Here is a 20,091-nt window from a genome sequence, read left to right on the forward strand (position 1 = left end):
AACTTCAAGAAGTACAGCAATGTAAAAAAAAGTGAAAGTGCTCCTTTTTTTATAGCCCCCACCCCATGTTGCAGAAGTAACCGTTGTCGGCAGAGAATTTGAGCATCTTAATTAAATACATTCAAGGTAAAACACAGAAATAGCTATCTATTTCTAAGTTTTCTTTTGTTTTTAATTCACACATAGTAATTGTACATATTTATGGGATACAGTGTGATGTTTCTATGCATATATACCTTGTGCAATGATCAAATTAGTGTAATTAGCATATTCATCACCTCAAACACTTGACATTTCTTTAGGGTGAAAACATTCAAAATCCTCTCTTCTAGCTATTTTGAAATATACAATACATTATTGTTGACTTTACCCCACTAGGCAATAGAACACCAGCACTTCTTCCTCTTACATAACTGTAATGTTGTACCCATTGACCAACCTCTCCCGTCCTCCCCTCCGCTCTCTCCCCAGCCTCTGGTAATTCTACTGTCTACTTCTATGAGATCAACTTTTAAGATTCCACATATGAGTGAGATCGTGTGGTATTTGTCCTTCTGTGTTTGGCTTATTTCACTTAACATAATGTCCTCTGGGTCCATTCACGTTGTCACAAACGACAGGATTTTTTTTTATGTTGAATAGTATTCCACTTTGTATATATATCACATTTTCTTTATGCATCTGTTAATGGACCCTTAAGTTGATTCCATATCTTGACTATTGTGAATAGTGCAGCAGTAAATGGAGTGCAGATATCTCTTCAGTGTACTGAAGAAATAGCTCTATTTCTAAACCAGTTTAAATAGCGTTGTTTATCTGTTTTTTTCTCTCTCAGATTTGGAATGTTTGCTAGTTTTGAGATCATAGTTAAGACTTAGTCTTTCCTTCATTGTGTGACAAAATATAGAACAGAAAAGCTAAGTTACTACAACTGGCTCATTAAGTTGGAAACCTAAAGTCAGACCACTCATCCTTAACCAGATGGTTTATCCCATAAATGAGGAATGAATGGGAAAATTAACACTTATTTGTTTAAATTATCTTTTCAACAGCTATTATTTTCCAATTTTCCCCCTTTTTAGGAGGGAGTAAGAAAATTGTCCTAAGATTGAGCAATTGAGACTCCTTAACATCTACTGTGGTCCTCGGGAATTTATGCAGGGAGGTGAAAGGAATCTTGGGGCTTTGTGTGGATCTGGAGTCTGTCTGGCACCAGTAGATTTGCTGGAGTACTGTGGAGTATTATGAAAATGTTTAGCATTCAAAATACTTTGATACACACATTTCTAATTTTTGTACTAATCCTTAATTCTAGATGTTTATTTTAATGTATCTTTCCTTAATCGTTCACATTTCGATCATGATCTGTGAGCCTAAAGACAGGACTTTTCGAGATCCTGGAATGGTAACGAGAAAGAGGTATTTCAGTGCAGACTGGCTTTTGGGGGGCTGTGGAGTATTAGGGAATCATGTGGTTTTTAGCCTGATATTGAGCTAGAGATGAGGTAATTCATTTGGTTTTTTTTCTTTGTTTTTCATTGCTAATGCTTCTCCTTGACATGCCAGTTAGATTTCAAAGTATTTACCACTCCATGACTCATTCCTCTGTGCCCAAGTCGTTTTCTGATGTTGATTTGCTACATTAATGTTTCCAGCTAACAGGGCTCCTTATAGTTTATCACTGGTTGAATAACCTAACTGAGGCCGCCCTCCAATGAACCACCGAGAAAGGCTGATATTTTCCAGGTGTCAGGTCCATGCAGGATTTCTTCTGTTTAGTTTTTAGAAAGTGCTTGGTCACATTTCAGAAAAATTACAGTTGGAATGGACTTCTGAAGTCATGTATTCCAACCTCCCACACAAGGCAAAAGTCTCTTCTATGTCCCTGACAGTCATCCAGCTTTTGTTGGAACCAGGCTCAGCAAATATATTCATCTGTATTCTAACAAACAGTTCTGATTAAGGCAAAAAAAAAATTTGTGACATGCAAGAAGAAAGGGGGTGGAAAAGAAATGGATAATGTTGAGTATCTACCATTTTTTCAACACTGGACACATTGCCTGCATAACAATCTGTGAAGTAGGTTTTATATTCCATTTACATATGAGGAAACTAAGGCACAGAATGGCTGAATAACTTGCGCAAGGTCACCCAGTTAATAAGGGTTGGAGCTGAGATTCAAGCCACGGTGAGTTCAATTCTACATCCACTTACCCTCTTCCAACTAGAAGCAAGGAAATAGCTGTGATCCTGACTGCTTTTCTCCCATGCTTTAACTGTACTTAAGGTCGCTCATTAGCTGTCATTGTGAAATGTTAAAAGGAGTCCTGGCGTTAATTCAGTTACTTTGTTGCAGAATCTGTAACAATTTGGTAGGAGCTTGGCAGTTTGATGGAAGGTTTTCCTGAGGAATCAAGTCAGAAGATTTCTGTTCTAGCTTGTTGGCTTCTTTGAACTTCTGTTTTCTTATTTGTAAAATGGAGATAATGATACCTGATTCTCAGAGTTGCTGTAATTGAACGAGGAAACCTGTAAAGACCTTATAGTGTGTAGGGCACCTAATAGGCACTCAGGGGAAAGGATGGATCATTATCTTTTATCATTATTGTTACTATTATTATTAGGTGATAATGACTAAGAGAGTGTCTTGGTCAATTTGGGCTGCTATAACAAATTCCATAGACTGGGTGGCTTAAACAACAGACATTTATTTCTCATAGTTCTGGATGCTGAAAGTCCAAGATTAAGGCACCCACAGATTTGGTGTGTGTTGAGGGCTTACTTCCTAGTGTGCACATGGCTGTCTTCTGTTGTAACCTACATGGCAGAGAGTAGAGGGAGAGAAAGCAAGCTCTGTGATGTCTTAAAGGGCACTAATCCCATTCGAGGTCCCATTCAAGAGGGTTCTGCCCTCATGACTGAATTTCCTCCCAAATGCCCCACCTCTTACTGCCATCACATTGGGGGTTAGGATTTCAACATATGAATTTGGGAAGACATAAACATTCAGTCCATAGCAGAGAGTTTTCTTAGGGCTTGTTTTTAGAGAATAAAATTAAATTTTACTAATTGTTCTTCAAATATTTTAGTATTATTTTGAGACTTTCTAATAATTGGATCCTATAGACTCATAGATCTTCTCTTAATGGATAAAAAAATCAACTTTGAAGATAGCACAATATATTGCATGGAAGCATTACAGTGCTCCACTCAACTTGCTCATCACACCTGGGAAGAAGTTGAAGTTTCAGGTAGGAAATAGCTCCAGCAGATGGGTGGGGGCTTCTCCTTTACTTAGTTTGCAGTAGTTTAAGACATAATGTATATTGTCATATAAAATAGTTCCTAAAACAATATTTTAACACTCAAAGTCACAATTTAATTTGGTTAGAGATGGAAATTTAAAGTAGAATTATGATTCATTTTTAAATTTCCCTGTTGCTTCTTATATTGCTATAGCTGACAGAAGAAAGGGAACACAGTGGAAGAAGGGAATAGAATTTAGGCCCCATCAGACCCTCAAAACCTTCTAGATCCTAAATCCATGAAGAAGAGCCAAAACCATTAAATCCCTAAGAATGCTTTTGTGTATTCAGATACTAAAGGGAATTTTTAAATGAAAATGTAGCAACATTTGAATAAAAGGCAGATGTGTCAATCTAAGTGAACAATTGTTAAATTTCTTCATATCTTTATAAGTTAGATTTCCCAATTTAATTGATTACTGGAACTTTAAGTGCAAGAGCTTTGATAAAATGGGTAAAAATGGTCTGTGTATGTGCAGAGAAAGAAATTTAATTAAAACTGATGTTTTAATTTCCTCTACATTTTCCAGTTGTTTGATGCAGATGCTGATGCCAGAAAAATCAAACAATTAAAAGACCACTTTTATAATTTTCTTAACGTAAGAATCTGCCAAGATGTTGAAAAGAACTTTAAGAGAATACAGGTTCAGAACATAGTGTAAAATGTGGTCCCATTTTTGTTAAAATAATGAAAACAAAAAGTAAGAAAATGCATGATATGTATTAATAAATGAAAAAAGTCTTAAATGCTATATGCCAAATTGGGTAAGAGTACTGGGAGTTTCTACTTTCTGCTTCTTAGTAGTGCTTAATTTGTTTTTTATTTGCTTGTTTTACAATAAACACCTATCACTTTTTTAACTTAAAGAGGCATTTATTCCATCCTTCCCCCATTCATTTGGATCACTCATAAATTTTTGCAAAGAGGAATCATTTTTGCTTGTTTTTTTAAAGTAGATTTCAAGCAGTTTTATAAATTTGTTTGATTATTCCAGTGTCTCATAACTGACGCTGATGCTTTGAAACTGTTTCTCAGTAGAAAGCTTGCCATCATATACATGAATATGCATGCTTAATAATAATAGCTACTATTTATTTAAGCAATCACTATGTCAGACCATATGCTATGCATTTGATATATGTTCACCCATTTATTCTTATAACAAACCTTAGTAGCTCCAGTTTACAAATAAAGAAATGAAACAGAGTGTAAGAAACTTTCCTAACTCATAGACTGTATGCATAAACAATTCATGTAAAGAATATTCGCAGCACTTGAATAACAGGTTCTCTCTCAATAGGTTCCCTCTCAATCTTATCTTCTCAAAGCAAAATTATCCCAGTTTTCATATTTACTCTTTTGCTTAGGAAATATTGCTGGAAGATATGCTATGTTTTTGTGTTGGGGGAGGGATATATGGATGTATTTTTACATTTGTTCCCATAGAGGACTTACAATCTAGTTAGAGAAACAGGACATGAATTTAACATCAATAAAGACATGGAATGTTCTGTAATAGGACATGACCAGGCTCCAGTGAGACATGTGGGCTGGAGGCTGCAGAGGTCGGGATAGACTTCCCAGAAAGGTGGGGCTCCTCACAGAGACGACAGGCTCTGTTTAGGACAGTGACAGGCAGTCTTGCTCCAAAACACAACTCTCAAACCTAGTTTCAACAAGAAAGATTCTAAAGCTACTTCTGTGTACTCACTTTCCCAATATGACCAGACATGAACATTTTAGTGGCTACAAAATAATGTCATTGTCTCATAGTTTCTTTCTTTTTTGAACAGAAAAATGTCAGAGGTTTGAGAATATTTATTATTATCCTAAGGCTATTTTTGTTTTCAATGAAACAAAAGAAAAAGAAGAAAAGAAAGAAAGAAAATATGACCGATAACTTTAAATCTTCAGGGATTTAAAAAGTTTGCTCACATATGTTTTAAGGGAAGCAAGGAAAAATGTAATATGGAAGCTAAGATACGTACAGGTCAGTGAATAAACTAATGTAAGCAGAGGATTCTAGAGCAGGAGTCAGCCAACTTTCCCTGTACAGGATGAGATAGTAAAAATTAGGCTTTGTGGGCCACATACAATGTTTGCTGCAACTATTCAATTCTTCCATTATAATATGAAAGCAACCCTAAAAGATACAGAAAGGAGGGCCAGGCACGGTGGCTCATGCCTATAATCCTAGCACTCTGGGAGGCCGAGGCGGGTGGATCACTCGAGGTCAGGAGTTCGAGACCAGCCTCAGCAAGAGTGAGACCCCATCTCTACTAAAAATAGAAAGAAATTATCTGGACAACTAAAAAATATATATATATAAAATTAGCCGGGCATGGTGGCACATGCCTGTAGTCCCAGCTACCCGGGAGGCTGAGGCAGTAGGATCGCTTAAGCCCAGGAGTCTGAGGTTGCTGCGAGCTAGGCTGACGCCACGGCACTCACTCTAGCCCTGGCAACACAGCGAGACTCTGTCTCAAAAAAAAAAAAAAAAAAAAAAAAAAGATACAGAAAGGAATGTGCATGGCTATATTCCAATAAAACTTTATTTACCAAAACAGGCATCCGGAGGTTTCCCAGCCTCCTCTAGAAGAAAAAGTTAGAAGAAAGGTAGCACCTTGTATGCCAGTCTAAGCTGCTTATATCTTATTTCCTCAGTGACAGAGGATTTCAAAGACATCATTATTATTGCCTTGGAGAACCCAGCTGTGTGTATAACATGCCCCCTTTGTCATCAGATTCCATCCAAGTTGCCATAAAAAGTTGCCAAGAAAAGCTGTGTCCTCAGACAGATGCCAATAAAATAAAATAAAATAATGCGGTCAGATTTGCTCTCCAATGCCTTAAGAATTTGCATTTGTATACTTTAGGTCAGTTGGGCTAAGAGGGAAATAGCAGTTTGTTAGCGTTCTGCTAGAGGTATGTGAAGATAGGCTCCCTTGATAAAAGAGGTTGGGACAAACTACTGAAGTATGTGCCAGCCCATATTATTTTTTAACTGATTTGCAAGACCTGTGTTTTGTACATTTGATCATAAACCTGAGAAATTTGGCAGGCTGGACTGTCAGGGGATAATTCTACCCAAACACATGCAGGAACATTTGAATGCTGCTGAGATTCCAAAGTCAATAGGGTTGCCAAGATTAGGTAATAAAAATCCAGGACACCCAGTTAAGTTTGAATTTCAGATAAACAACAAATAATTTTTTAGTGTAAGTATGTCCCAAATATTGAATGGGAAATGATTATACTTAAATTTTTTGTTGTCTGAAATTCAAACTTAACTGGACATCCTGCATTTTGTCTGGCGAGCCTAAAAATGAAGATAAATGAATAGTTTTTTGCACTACATATAGCATCATTATATCACTTGATTAGTTATCCTTCACCAAGGTTGTTATTTTTTAAATTGTGGGAGTCTAATGACAGTTGAATCTCATTAATTCCGACCTCACTGCTTTAGAATTTTGATTATTTATGCAAGGGCTATGCTAAAGTGCACTTTATTCTCTTCATGAATTTAGTAAGCCTATTTGTCATTGATAGTACAAACAAAACTGAAAGAAAACTGTTTATCTCCTTGAGAGACTACACATAGTGTAATTACAATGTAATCAGAAGCTGTCGTTACTTCGGCTGTGCTTTTCATTTAATAATTATAGATCATACTCAGTCATTCACTGAAACAAGACAAGACTTTACCAGGCAGTCAGGTGCAGCCACCTAAGTCCCCATTGCCCGATTGGTGTCCTGCCCGCTCCAGTACACTGTGAGTCTTGCCAGCTCTCCTCTGTGACTGCACTTGTTTTGTTCATCATGCTCTCTAGAGCCTCGCATGATGCTCGCTACTTAGAAGGTTCACTATGAGTGTTGACTAGTTGAATTAATGGATGAATGCTGTCTACATATCAAAATAAGTAAGCTGTCTTTGTTTCTAAATTTCTTACATTTTAAATTTTAAAAATAATTTGGAGCCAGGCACGGTAGCTCATGCCTGTAATCCTAGCACTCTGGGAGTGCTAGGGAGGATTGCTCTAGAGGCCAGGAGTTCGAGACCAGTCTGAGCAAAAGCTCAGAAAAATTAGCCGGGCATGGACTACACCTGTAGTCCCAGCTACTGAGGAGGCTGAAGCAGGATGATCGCTTGAGCCCAGGAGTTTGAGGTTGCTGTGAGCTATGATGACACAGGCCACTGCATTCTAGTCCAGGTGACAGTGAGATCCTGTCTCAAATCAAACAAACAAAAAAAACTTGGCTGGTCTTTCCCTTATTCCAAATTTCAGTACATAAAGGGAATGTTTGGTAAAGTTACTATAGTTTCATTGCATAAGGGCCTTTGAGAGGCTAACACTGAAAACATATTTCTGAACTCCCAAATGTGTTTTATGAGGAGAGAGTAAGAGAGGTGCTGGTAAAATCACCATGAGCCTTCCTGTGAGCTTTCTTCGGGCAGGACCATGGGTCTCAAACTATCGGGCTGCTAATAATGTCAGCAGGGTTGAGCTGCAGCCCTGCAGTCTTTCTTACTTGCTCCTACTGACCATGATCATGATCATGTATGTGTATATGTATGTAAATTTGTACACACACACACATAATTATATACACATACTTAAATAAATCCCTATATATCTTCCAAAGAGATGCAAAGGGATTCTTTTGACTGGATACCAATTATGGCTGTCACTGATAAATAACACATTAGTGACTTGAAACAAATATGTAGACATTTACACATTCTAAACCCCATTCGTGTTATTAGAGATCACTGTAGACAAGCCATCTGACAGATCCTTGAGAACTACCAATGAATTCTGGACCACTCTTGAGGGAAATTAAACACGAGTGGTTTGTATTGGAGAGGGCAACATCAGAGTTTCTATTGCCTGGAACAGGTTGGCATCTAGCCTTGGAACCATATTCAGGTGAGGCTTGTTCACAATTTCCACATGTTGCTTGTTTCTTCTCTGTTTCCTCCAGCAGAGAAAAAGGATTAATAGGAACCAGAGATTAGGTTTTAAATCTCCCTCTTTCTTCCTAATCTCACCTGTATCTCTGAAGTATTTTTCCTAGCAGTCTGAGAATACGGGAGGACCCACTGAACACAGGTCAGGGATGAGGCAGAGCTGGGCGTGCAGTTGTGATCCTTTCTTTGAAGAGAGTTGAGTCACGGTCTGACTATTCCTTTTTGTTCTCCCTTCTCTCGCAGCACCCTGGAGGGGTATTACGTGGATGATGCCCTGCAGGGCCAGGGAGTTTACACCTACGAGGACGGAGGAGTTCTCCAGGGCACGTATGTAGATGGAGAGCTGAATGGTCCAGCCCAGGAGTATGACACGGATGGGAGACTGATCTTCAAGGGGCAGTATAAAGATAACATTCGGCATGGAGTGTGCTGGATATACTACCCAGTAAGCCTTATGACTGTTCGCTTGGCTGAAAGTCACATATTTTAAGAAAATGCTTTGACTCTTCACAATGAAGAGGAAAATGTATTCTCTATGTTAGAACCTGTGAAGCTGTGAAACCTAGAGTCACACTAGCTGCAGCCAAGAGCGTGTGAGGCAGGCCCTCTCACTGTTCTTCACTATTGACTTAGATGGTTGGTCCTTGAATCTACTTTTAATTATTTCTCAGTTGTTTTGGGAAGGAATGATCCATCATGATTGAAACAAATTGGGACAAATTGATTTTCTTGTACCACTAATACAGGCAAAATATATTGCTTTTAATTCTTTTGGCATGTAGAAAAAGATGGTGGACTATTTCATTGTAGCTATTTTATTCTGTTTCTCATATGTAAGAACTAATCCAGCAATTTCCAATCTTTTGGGGCATACTACACTGTTGTTGCTTGATTTTACAATTCCACTCACTGCTTTTTAAGGTACTTTATGGCTTATATTGCTTAAATTAAGGCGATTAAAATTAACTTGCCTTTGAGTATTCGATAGCATTTTACGATATTTCAGAATTTTATTAGAACAAAAAGATATGGCAAAACCCATGGTTGGGAATTAACGCTCTAATTTTTGTTTGCATTTCAAATATCCCATCTGTTGTTAGTGAATTTCCAAAAAATGTTTCAGAAAATAGACCTTAGAAAATATTTCATTTAATATTTTATTTTGTTCAGAACTTAAGTCAAAAGACATTTTTTACTCTGAAACCTATCTTCTTATGATTAAAAAGCATTAATACGATAAATGATTAATTACATGTTTAACAAGAAAAGTTGCCGCACCTAAATCTCCTTATACTTTATTGTTCTTAAAAAATAAGCCATACTCTAGGAAAAAAGGGCATAAGAGAAAAATGTTGTAAATAGAACATTTTCCAAGAATTACTAAAGCATTTACCTATCCTCTTAGTAGGATCTATGATTGATAGATCAAAAGTTATAGCATTTACTGCTTAGGAGAAGGCAAGCAGGATAGGAAGTGGTAGAGGTACTTGCCAGCCTAGAAAGACTGAGACTTTGCTTCATGAGCTGCCAGGTTGGGTATCTTGCTGCCCAGTGCTGCTGTGACAGTACATCTCCCAGTCAGGGAAGGTGGAACTCCCTACATGGGGAAGGGTATAGGAAAAAGGCGAAGTATGGATTACCACATTGTCCCACTCCGTGTCATTTCACTTGTGACTATGATCCATTAAAGCCCCTAGATGAGATCAAAGATGCACCAAGATTGGTGAATGGCTTTGCCTCACTCAACATAGTTGCATTTTGAGACCTAGAAATGCAGCTACATGTTAGCCTTTAGCCTTAATTATCTTATTAAATACAAGAGAAGACTGTCTTAGGAAGGAAGCCTTGGTGAGCTAAATAGCAGCCTTTGTCCTATTAACCCCCACCAATAGGGAGATGGGTGTCCATAGGTGTCAGATCCTGCCTTCTCACCAATCAAATGAATTGATTCAAATGATTCCTCCTTCGTGAGGCGGAGCCAGTGAGCAGAGGAGAGGAAGCTGCAGCTTCTTCCCCAGTGTTCTTTGGTACTGGAAGGACATGTCTGTGACATGCGGCCAAAGCAGGAACAAGGGGTGGAAAAAAATAATGATTTTCCCTATAGTGTGTATTTATAAGTTCGCTCTAAGGACAGTTTGTTTCTTTCAAAAATTTACCTTGGAACCATGGTAAAACTTTTTGTCCTGTTTTGTTTTATTTTTTGTTTTCTGCCAGTCAAATTTAACAGTGGGGGGTTGTGTACCAACTTTAGTGACACTAATGTTACTAAGTTCTGATAACCCACTACCATCGGACCAGCCAATGATATAAAGTTGTTAATTAAAAATTTACAACTCCTTTTGGAAATAAAAAGATTTCTCCTTTATCATTCTAGACAAATAAATCCGCTTCCTCCAAAACCAGAAATTCACAGCATTTAAGGGAAAAAGATGTGAGACCCTAGAAAGACTTCTGTTTTAAATAAACAGTAATGTTGATGGCCTATATTAGTTACAGCACATAAGAAGTACAAATACTCTAACATGCTTCAGCTCAATAAAAATCAGCCTAAAGGCAGCCTGAAAGCCTGAAGGCAGATATTGCAGAATGTATCATCTTTATTTATGCTTGGTTATTAAGAATTAACTCGAGGAGGAGAAAAGCAATAAATATATTCCTCATGCATTTTCTATTCATGAAAAAATGCTTCTAAGTATTTTTCTTTCTATGGAAGTACAGTGATTCCTTTTAAAACCTTTTTCCTCCAAGAGCCATGAGACTGTGGTGAGCTGTAAAAATCATGTATCCAATCTTATTTATTCCTACTGTCTCTCTTTTTTTTTGAGACAGTGTCTTACTCTGTCACCCCAGGAGTACAGTGGCGTCATCGTAGCTCACTGCAACCTCAAACTCCTGGGCTCAAGTGATCCTCCTGCCTCAGCCTCCCTCGTAGCTGGGACTACAGGAGCACACCACCGCGCATGGTTAATTTTTTCTAATTTTGGTAGAGAAGGGGTTTGGCTCATGCTCAGGCTGGTCTCGAACTCCTGAGCTCAAGCAATCCTCCTGCATCGGCCTCCCAGAGTGCTAGAATTACAGCCATGAGCCCCCACACCCAGCCTCCTGCTATCTCTTAATAAGCAGCATTTGGGATCTCTCAAAAGTCATCCTACATCACTGACTTTGAGTAGCTGTTTCTAGATTTTTGAGCTGGGGAAATTAACCAAGCTTTTAGAAGATGTCATGACATTACTATTGTTATATCAAACCCAAAGGTCTTAGATTTTCCAAGTTATACCATAAGGACCTTCTGGATGTGGGAGGGGAAAAAAACCTCTCTGACACTCTAGATTAAATTATTCATTGCTTTTTGGTCTCCCAGCTCAATTCAAAAAAGTATTTAATGGACCACCTATTGTGTCCCTAGCACTTACCAGGGTAAAGAATTATGCAATAGCCTCTGTCCTGAAGTACTCAATGACTCTTAGGAATAAAGTAAATGAAAGAGTTAAGCAAGAAGCTCCTCTGCTGGAGAGCAAGAGGGAACTGTAAATAAAGAGTGGGAAGAAAGAAGCGATGCAGAAGGGAGTAGAATTTAGTTGATCTTTTTTCAGTTTTCCTTCTAACTCCAAAAATGGTGACGGTATAGGATGCTCAGAAAGGTGGACAGTGTCCAGAAGTCCTTCTGTTTATCTCTTAGAACATGCAGACAACTCTATCTTTACTCATGTACGCTACATTTATTCTTAAGTACACTTGAACTAACGACTTTCTCAGTAGACTGCAAATCCAAAATTTAACATTGGGAAGTGAGATATGAATATGAGTAAGATTGTCTCGCTATAGATCCTCATCACATTTGATACTGACCAAAAGTAACACTTAGATCCATTTCCTTTGAATGTTTGTAACTAATGTTATGAGTGTAAAATATTTGTTTTTTATATAACAAACCAAGGTAGAGTATCAGTAATAAGTCCCGGGTTACAAAGTGCAACTCAGTTTCCTACTCTCTAAATCAGGTGTGCGTATGACTTGCTAGCAGTGTGTTTGTATGTGGCTGATTGAAGATATAGGCATATGTTTTTCTCACTCATGTGAAAAGCTCTGGGTTCTTAAACTGTGAATATTCGTATTGGTGCTTTTTTTTTTTGAGACAGAGTCTTACTCTGTCACCCCGGCAGAGTGCAGTGGCGTCATCATAGCTCAAACTCCTGGGCTCAAGCTCCTGGGCTCAAGCAATCCTCCCGCCTCGGCCTCCCAGAGTGCTGGGATTACAGGCATGAGCCACCGCGCCCGGCCCATATTGGTGCTTTTAACAATGGCAGTTCAGACGAGACATTTCTTGAACTTGTGTCCTATAAATACTATATATAATATTTCTGGTTTTTGGTTTCTCCCATCAGGATGGAGGCAGCCTTGTAGGAGAAGTAAATGAAGATGGGGAGATGACCGGGGAGAAGATAGCCTACGTGTACCCTGATGAGAGGACTGCACTGTATGGGAAGTTCATTGATGGCGAGATGATAGAAGGAAAGCTGGCCACCCTCATGGCCACCGAAGAAGGGAAGCCTCACTTTGAACTGATGCCTGGAAGTAAGTTGAATCTGCTTCAGATGGGTCACTCTAATTTCAAAGCAGGTTGTTAGGACTTATTTGAGAAGATTTTCTTTTCTTCTCTGTATAGTTCACTTTAATAGTGTATTTGTCATGCTTTGCTGCCTAACAGCAACCAACCAACACCCCAGTGGCCCACAACAGCACACACGGGTCTGCTGCCTGGCTATCCTCCAGCTGGCTGAGGCTGGGTGTGGTGGGGCCAGGCTGGACTTGAGGCTTCTGGTCAGGTTGGAATCTGTCATATACGTGTTAATTCTGGGCCCAGTCCGAAGGGACAATAGTGACCTTAGGCAAGATTTTCTCTTGGTGGATCGTGGAAGTCAGAGCCTAGGCAGACACCTATGATGCCTCTTAAAGCTTCACCTTGGAACTGACACAATGTTACTTTCACCCACTTTGCATCGGTCAAAGCAAGTTGCATGGCCATGCCAGACATCAGTGAGGCAGGGAAATTACACCACACACATTAGTGGGAGATACTGAAAGGTCACATGACAAAGTACGTAGATATGTAGTTCTAATTCAGGGAAGGTGTCAAGAGATGACAGCAGTAATTCAATCAATTTCAAATGGTCCCATCTCCAAAAAACCTCAACTATGGTTTAATGTTATTAAAAAACCAAATGAGGTAGATATCCAAATTGATGCAAATGGTAAAGTTGATTCAGCCTGAGGTGACTGGACAATATAAATGCATATTGGCATCTCCAGCCCTCTTCAGAGCCTAGCACCTTGCACGGAGCACGTACTCAATATATGAGTGAACCCAGAGAATCCATATTAGAAAAAATCTTATTTCATTTTAGAAGTACAACATGCTACACTAAACCATTTTTTTTCTGAGTATAAAATTATTGATTGTAGAAAATCTGGAAAATATAGGAAAATATGCAAAGAAAAATCAAGGTTTTGCATTTCGGGTGGCACAGCATAGGAAAGCTATCTGAATTGGTCTGAATCTTTGAAAACAATATATGCATGTGTTTCTGATCCAAGTTAGGTTACAAGGAGAAAAAAGTAGAAAAGATAATAAATTTAAGCATTAATAGGCTTAAATAATATTTAGTTATTTGGGATTTGAAGAAGAATCTCCAAAGGAAGGTTGTCCAAAAGTGGGAAGTACAGCATTTATATTTAGGTACAATTTGGGTTGCTTTAAATGTCTTTTTTTGGGCTTTTTTTTTTTTTAAGTTAAAAACTGAGGCAGTCTAAATGCAATTTTGGATTCTGGATTGGATCCTGGAACAGAAAGAGGACATTAGTGGAAAAACTGTTGAAATCTAAATAAAGTCTACAGTTTAGTTCATAGTAATGTATCTATGTTGGTTTCTTAATTTTGACAAATGTACCATGTAATGTAAGAAGTTAACATTAGGAGAAACAGTGAAAATTCTCTGTAGTATCTTTGCGACTTTTCTGTATACAATCATGGGCTACATAATAGTGGTGATCCCATAAGATTACACCATATTTTTACTGTACCTTTCCTTTTTTTTTTTTTTTTTTTTTAGTTTCTACACACAGCATTAATACTATACCTTTTGTATGCTTAGATACACAAATCCTTACCATTGTGGTACGTTTGCCTAAAGTTTTCAGTACAATTATGTGTACAGGTTTGTGGCCTAGGAGCAATAGGCTGTACCATAGAACCTAGGTGTGCTGTAGGCTACACCATCTGTGTTTGTTTTCTTTTTTTTCTTTTGAGACAGAGTCTCACTCTGTTGCCCGGGCTAGAGTGCCGTGGCATCAGCCTAACTCACAGCAACCTGAAACTCTTGGGCTCAAGCGATCCTACTGCCTCAGCCTCCCGAGTAGCTGGAACTACAGGCATGAGCCACCATGCCCGGCTAATTTTTTCTGTATATTTTTAGTTGTCCGGTTAATTCCTTTCTATTTTTTAGTAGAGATGGGGGTCTCACTCTTGCTCAGGCTGGTCTCAAACTCCTGACCTTGAGCGATCCTCCCGCCTTGGCCTCCCAGAATGCTAGGATTACAGGCGTGAGCCACCGCGCAGGGCCAGACCATCTGTGTTTGTATAAGGACACTATGATGTTCGCACAAGGACAAAGTCACTCAATGACACATTTCTCAGAAGGTATTCCCATCATTTAAGTGATGCATGACTTGTACTTGAAATTATTCCAAAATGAAAAATTTATTAAAAAAAAAAAAAAAAGGAAGCAGTAATCCTTGAACCACAAACACCAATGTCTGTGCTCTTGACATTGTTCTGAAAGGAGATCATGTTATAGTATTTAGAAATGAGGAGGCTAGGAGCAGGGGAGGATCCCGATTGCCGATGCACATTTTAAAACTTCACAGAAGGCCGGGCGCAGCGGCTCACGCCTGTGATCCTAGCACTCTGGGAGGCCGAGGCGGGTGGATCGCTCGAGGTCAGGAGTTCGATACCAGCCTCAGCAAGAGCGAGACCCCGTCTCTACTAAAAAAAAATAGAAACAAATTAGCTGGCCAACTAAAATATATATAGAAAAAATTAGCCGGGCATGGTGGCACATGCCTGTAGTCCCAGCTACTCGGGAGGCTGAGGCAGGAGGATCGCTTGAGCCCAGGAGTTTGAGGTTGCTGTGAGCTAGGCTGACACCACGGCACTCACTCTAGCCCGGGCAACAGAGTGACATTCTGTCTCAAAAAAAAAAAAAAAAAAAAACACTTCACAGAAGTGGCAGCATTTTTAGTGGCAAGTGCCTGAACTTAAGAGTTGCCTAATTTGAGTCTCAGTCCTAACATTTACTGTTATTGTGGTCTCAGGCAAGTTATTTATGCCTTCAGAACCCATTTCTTCATTATCGAATATAGATATTAGCACCTACCATAAAATACCATAATGAAAGTTATTGTTGCTATTTACGTTCTTCTTAGTATAAATAAGAAACAGATTTGGAGAGTATCACTCTTAAGGGAATTTTTTTTAGTGTTTTTTGTTTTAGAACTCCTTGTTGCAAATAACAAACACCCTCTTCAAATTAACTTAAGGCAAAATATCAAGGGGTAATTTATTGGCGGGATTCTGGCAGGCCTCGGGTATTCTGAGGGGATGTTGAACCTCTAAAGGGCCAGGGAGCGTGGCTGCTTTGAGTAACTCTGAAGAAGCCCTGCACAGACCTCTGCTCTAGTTGTGCCACTTCTCTGTCCCCTCCACGGCTTTCAGTTATATTTACTTATCTGCTGACTGGCCAGTAGATTAGGTGTGCAGGGTCATGTGACCACTGGGTCCAATGGTTGGGGGAGGAGGGATACAGACCGCAAATGTCTCACATAAGGTGCTTCCCCACCCGCCCCTCACCAGCTTCTCCCACCAACCCTGTCTCCTGTGCTGTTGTAGCCACAAACTGCTCCGATTCTCCACTTACTTCATGCTGGTTTTGCATCTCTGCCTCTGGCTACAATTTCTTCTCTCACCTCTTCGCCCTCCACATGGGAACTCCTTTCCCTGGCTAATCCCTATTCCTCTTTAAGGCTTGGCTCACCTTTTATCGTTAGTGTTTGCCAGTGAATGAATGAATTCTAGCCAGAGGGCATAGTGTAAACCAGAAGGGACAGGAGGAAAAGTCAAGGATGTGTTCTGTTTGCCCTGAGCCCAGGCGTGTCTGAGGGACTAGAGGGAGGGGCCGCAGGCGCGCTGGGGAAGACGGGTCACACTCCTTGACAGCCTATTTGTATCTGCACACTGCCTAACATGCATGGAGTTGGCACCCAGGACACTTGTGACGAAAATTTTAGCCTAAGGAATGAGATGGAGGTTCACAGGAGAATTTCCACACAATAGAACATATATTTCACACACAAGTTTAGGGTTTTTTTTTTTAAGTGGTTTTTTTTGTTTTTGTTTTTGTTTTTGTTTTGAGACACAGTCTCACTCTGTCGCCCAGGCTAGAGTGCCGTGGCGTCAGCCTAGCTCACAGCAACCTCAAACTCCTGGGCTCAAGCGATCCTCCTGCCTCAGCCTCCTGAGTATTTTGGACTACAGACACGTGCCATCACGACTGGCTATTTTTTTATTTTTTATTTTTAGTAGAGATGGGGTCTTGCTCTTGTTCAGGCTGGTCTCAAACTCCTGACCTCAAACCATCCTCCCGCCTTGGGCTCCCAGAGTGCTAGGATTACAGGTGTGAGCCACAACACCTGACCAAAAGTGTTTTTTTTTTAACTCTTTTCACAGATTATATGGTGGCCCATCACCACTTTGCTCTCAGATCCAATCCATTCCTCGTTCTTTCACTGCCTGCTTTTATTTCAGAGGGCGTCTCCCCTTGCGCACTGCATTTCCAGGCTCCTGTGTACCTGACTTCCATCTGGGTTTGGCCAAAGGGAGGCGACTGGCTGGGGACAAAGTGGGAGGGAACAGAGCAGGAGGAAGCCCACTCTTGTGTCCAGCAGTGGCCCCATCACCTGATTCCATGTCCCATAGGAAGGCCAACCCTAGTTCCAGCCACCCCAGCTCTGAGCTCCAGGAACCACCTTCTCTGTCCCTCTGGCTTAGGGTGGCAGCGTCCTGCTCGTCCAGATTCTGGGCTCTCGCGGCTCCCTGTTGGGCCTGTCAGCTCCTCCATCCCCTCTAGAACCAAGTCCCTGAATTAAATCCTCTTTGAAATACTCAAATAATCTGTTTCTGAGTTAGACACAGGCTTATGTGGATTGTTTTCTAACTTTTAGTTTGAGGCATTAATTCAGGTTTTGGTTGTACCAAAAGCAACGACAACAACAAAAAGCAGAAAGAAGACCTGGCAACCATTGGTAACCACTAAGGAATTGTTTAATGGGATGACGAGTTATACCTTTGTGCATAAAGTAGTTTACTTTGCAGGAGAAAGCCCTGCAGTTCCAATTCTTGTTTCCTCACTTACTAGCCTTCAGAGCATCTTATGTCTTCATTGTGCTCTGTGAGAGTTCTCTAAAGCTAATCCTTGCAGAGAGCCAACGTTAATTCTTCGGCTATGGTGTTTCTTAGTTTCTGGAATAAATTATTAATTGGCTTCCGAACCACCTTAATAGAAATAAGATGATGTTGTTAATGCTTTATCAAAAGCACTACTGTTCTGCCTGATCCTGGTGCAGCAAAATGTTGATGCTTAGTGAAGGGGACGACTGCCAGGGCTCAGTTGAATTCTGTAGACTGTCTCTGATATGAAGAAAACCACAAGAAAAATGTAAAGCCAGAGAGATCTCAAAATTTCGTGGCAAAGCATTTTACTGAGTAAAAATTTTAAGTCCCCAAGCGTCTTTTAAATCATTTGAATAAAGAAAATTCACGATCAAATAGGGATTTTAAGAGATATATCTGATGGCTGTTCCTTAAGACCTAAAAATAAAACTGAAGAGTAAATCTCAAAACTATCCATTTAAATGGAAGAATGTCATTCTAGTTGGTATAACTTGAATAACATATTTAGTTATTTAATTCTTCCTTGTCCCATCGGTAGAGAGCAATTTTTTTTTAACTTAACATGTATTTCTAATCTAGAGAAAAATGTTTTAAATGTTCTTCTCCAACTCTGTACCTGTACTGATATTTTTGTTTGCTTTTTAGATTCAGTGTACCATTTTGATAAGTCAACTTCATCTTGCATTTCTACCGATGCTCTTCTTCCAGATCCTTATGAATCAGAAAGGTAATTTTTTCCTTGTGGTTTTAATTGCGCTGTTTCTGTGAGGTTAAATAACCCTAGTGGTGGGAACTAATGCGGCTCTGTGGCTCTCTGCCCAGGCTGGGTTTCTGCTCAGACCAAGCTTCTCATTAAATTGTCCTTTCCCTTTGCAAATCCTCCAGATAAATATTTCTATATTCTGAGGAAGAACGTTTTTATTCTCATGTAGAGTCTGTTTCTGTAAGAGAGTTTCTTCACCCATGAAGCACAGGACAGCCTCGGTATCAGTCCTGGAATGAAACCTCTAGGCAGACGGAGCAGGTGGGCCAGGCAGCCAGCCCTGCCCTGCCCAAGCGTCCCCCGTCTTAGTGTTTGTGGTGCAGTCACGTGCTGTCCCTCTAGGGGAGTATTTCACACTCTTCAAAGCTCTACACACAATAGCCCAGCTGAGGGGTTCTGGAACATAAGACAATTTCTTTTCTCGATAAGGGAGGACAAGAAGGAAATAAAGAACATGTAAGAGGCATAAACAACAGCTTATAAATGACAAGTTTCTGATTCTACAAGCTCACTCCCAGCGGGTCAACTTCATTCCATTTCATATCTTATCTGGAAGAGTCGCTATGCTTTTCTGCTGGTATTGGGGAAAAACAAAAAAGAAGGGCTAAGTGCTAGCTCTCAATTCTTCGTATGGTTTTCTCTGGTGCCCTCTCTGGGATTTTTCTTATTCCCCAGCAACAGGTTTCTGAGCAAGGGTACTATCTGAAATTAGTTTTCTCTACACTTCACTCTTTGTGAGCATGGCTTGCCTCTCGTTCAGTTTTTATCCCCCGTTAACAGACAGAGCTGAGCCCTGATGTCACAGTGAGTGAATGGCCTCTTTTTTGACATGAGGTTCTGGCCCAGTTATAAAGGGAAGGGTGTGGTCTCTTTGTTAGCCCCAAAACACAATGGGACCATAACTGTATGTATTAGTCTTTTCTGTTATTACTTTTGTGATAATGCCACATAACAATACCTTCAAAACTACCCATGGTTCACAAAAGCAAACATTTTCTTTTACAACCATGGTTCTGTAGGTGAACTGAGATTCAGCTGCTCTTGACTGGAACCAGCTAAGCTCAGCCCTCGTAGGCTGGACGCTAGGTCTTAAGTTGGGTTCAGGTCTGTTTCACATGTCTTTATTCCAGGAGAACAGCCCCCTGGGGCATATTCTTCTCATGGAGAGAGTGGAAACTATGGAGTAGGCCAGCAGAAACTTGCCACGCCTCTTAGCACCTGACACCTAGCGTGCGGTCACTTCCGCCCAAGTTGTCCTAGCCAAGCAGGTCACAGGGCCAAGCACAAAGTCAGTAGGGCGGCGTGAAGCCTCCACCCACTCCAAGGGAGGTGCTTCAAGGCCACATGGCACAGTGGCAGGATGTATGATTCTATCGCCAGGAGGGAGTGAAGAGTCAGAAGCAATAATTCAGTCTTCCCATCCATGCATAAGCATGAGACCCACACAACAAAAATGACAGCTGACCAGTTCCTGCAGGGTTATTCTGTCACAGCGTCAGAAGAACTGAAACAGTTGTTTATGGAACACATACTGTCTTGCTAAAT

At 40.1% G+C, this 20,091-nt stretch overlaps 1 protein-coding gene across 2 annotated transcripts in view; it reads left to right on the plus strand.

Annotated features, from left to right (window-relative positions):
* Window positions 1–20,091, plus strand: part of SETD7 (SET domain containing 7, histone lysine methyltransferase) — a 49,271-nt gene that overhangs the window by 13,272 nt on the left and 15,908 nt on the right. For both annotated transcript variants that reach the window (XM_045552255.1, XM_045552256.1), the window contains exons 3-5: window positions 8,522–8,723; window positions 12,664–12,853; window positions 18,429–18,510. In XM_045552255.1, coding sequence (XP_045408211.1) covers window positions 8,522–8,723; window positions 12,664–12,853; window positions 18,429–18,510 — 474 coding nt within the window. The remainder of the gene's footprint in view (window positions 1–8,521; window positions 8,724–12,663; window positions 12,854–18,428; window positions 18,511–20,091) is intronic.

The sequence above is a fragment of the Lemur catta genome, chromosome 5, assembly GCF_020740605.2.
Source record: "Lemur catta isolate mLemCat1 chromosome 5, mLemCat1.pri, whole genome shotgun sequence".
In the NCBI taxonomy this organism is placed as follows: Eukaryota; Metazoa; Chordata; class Mammalia; order Primates; family Lemuridae; genus Lemur; species Lemur catta.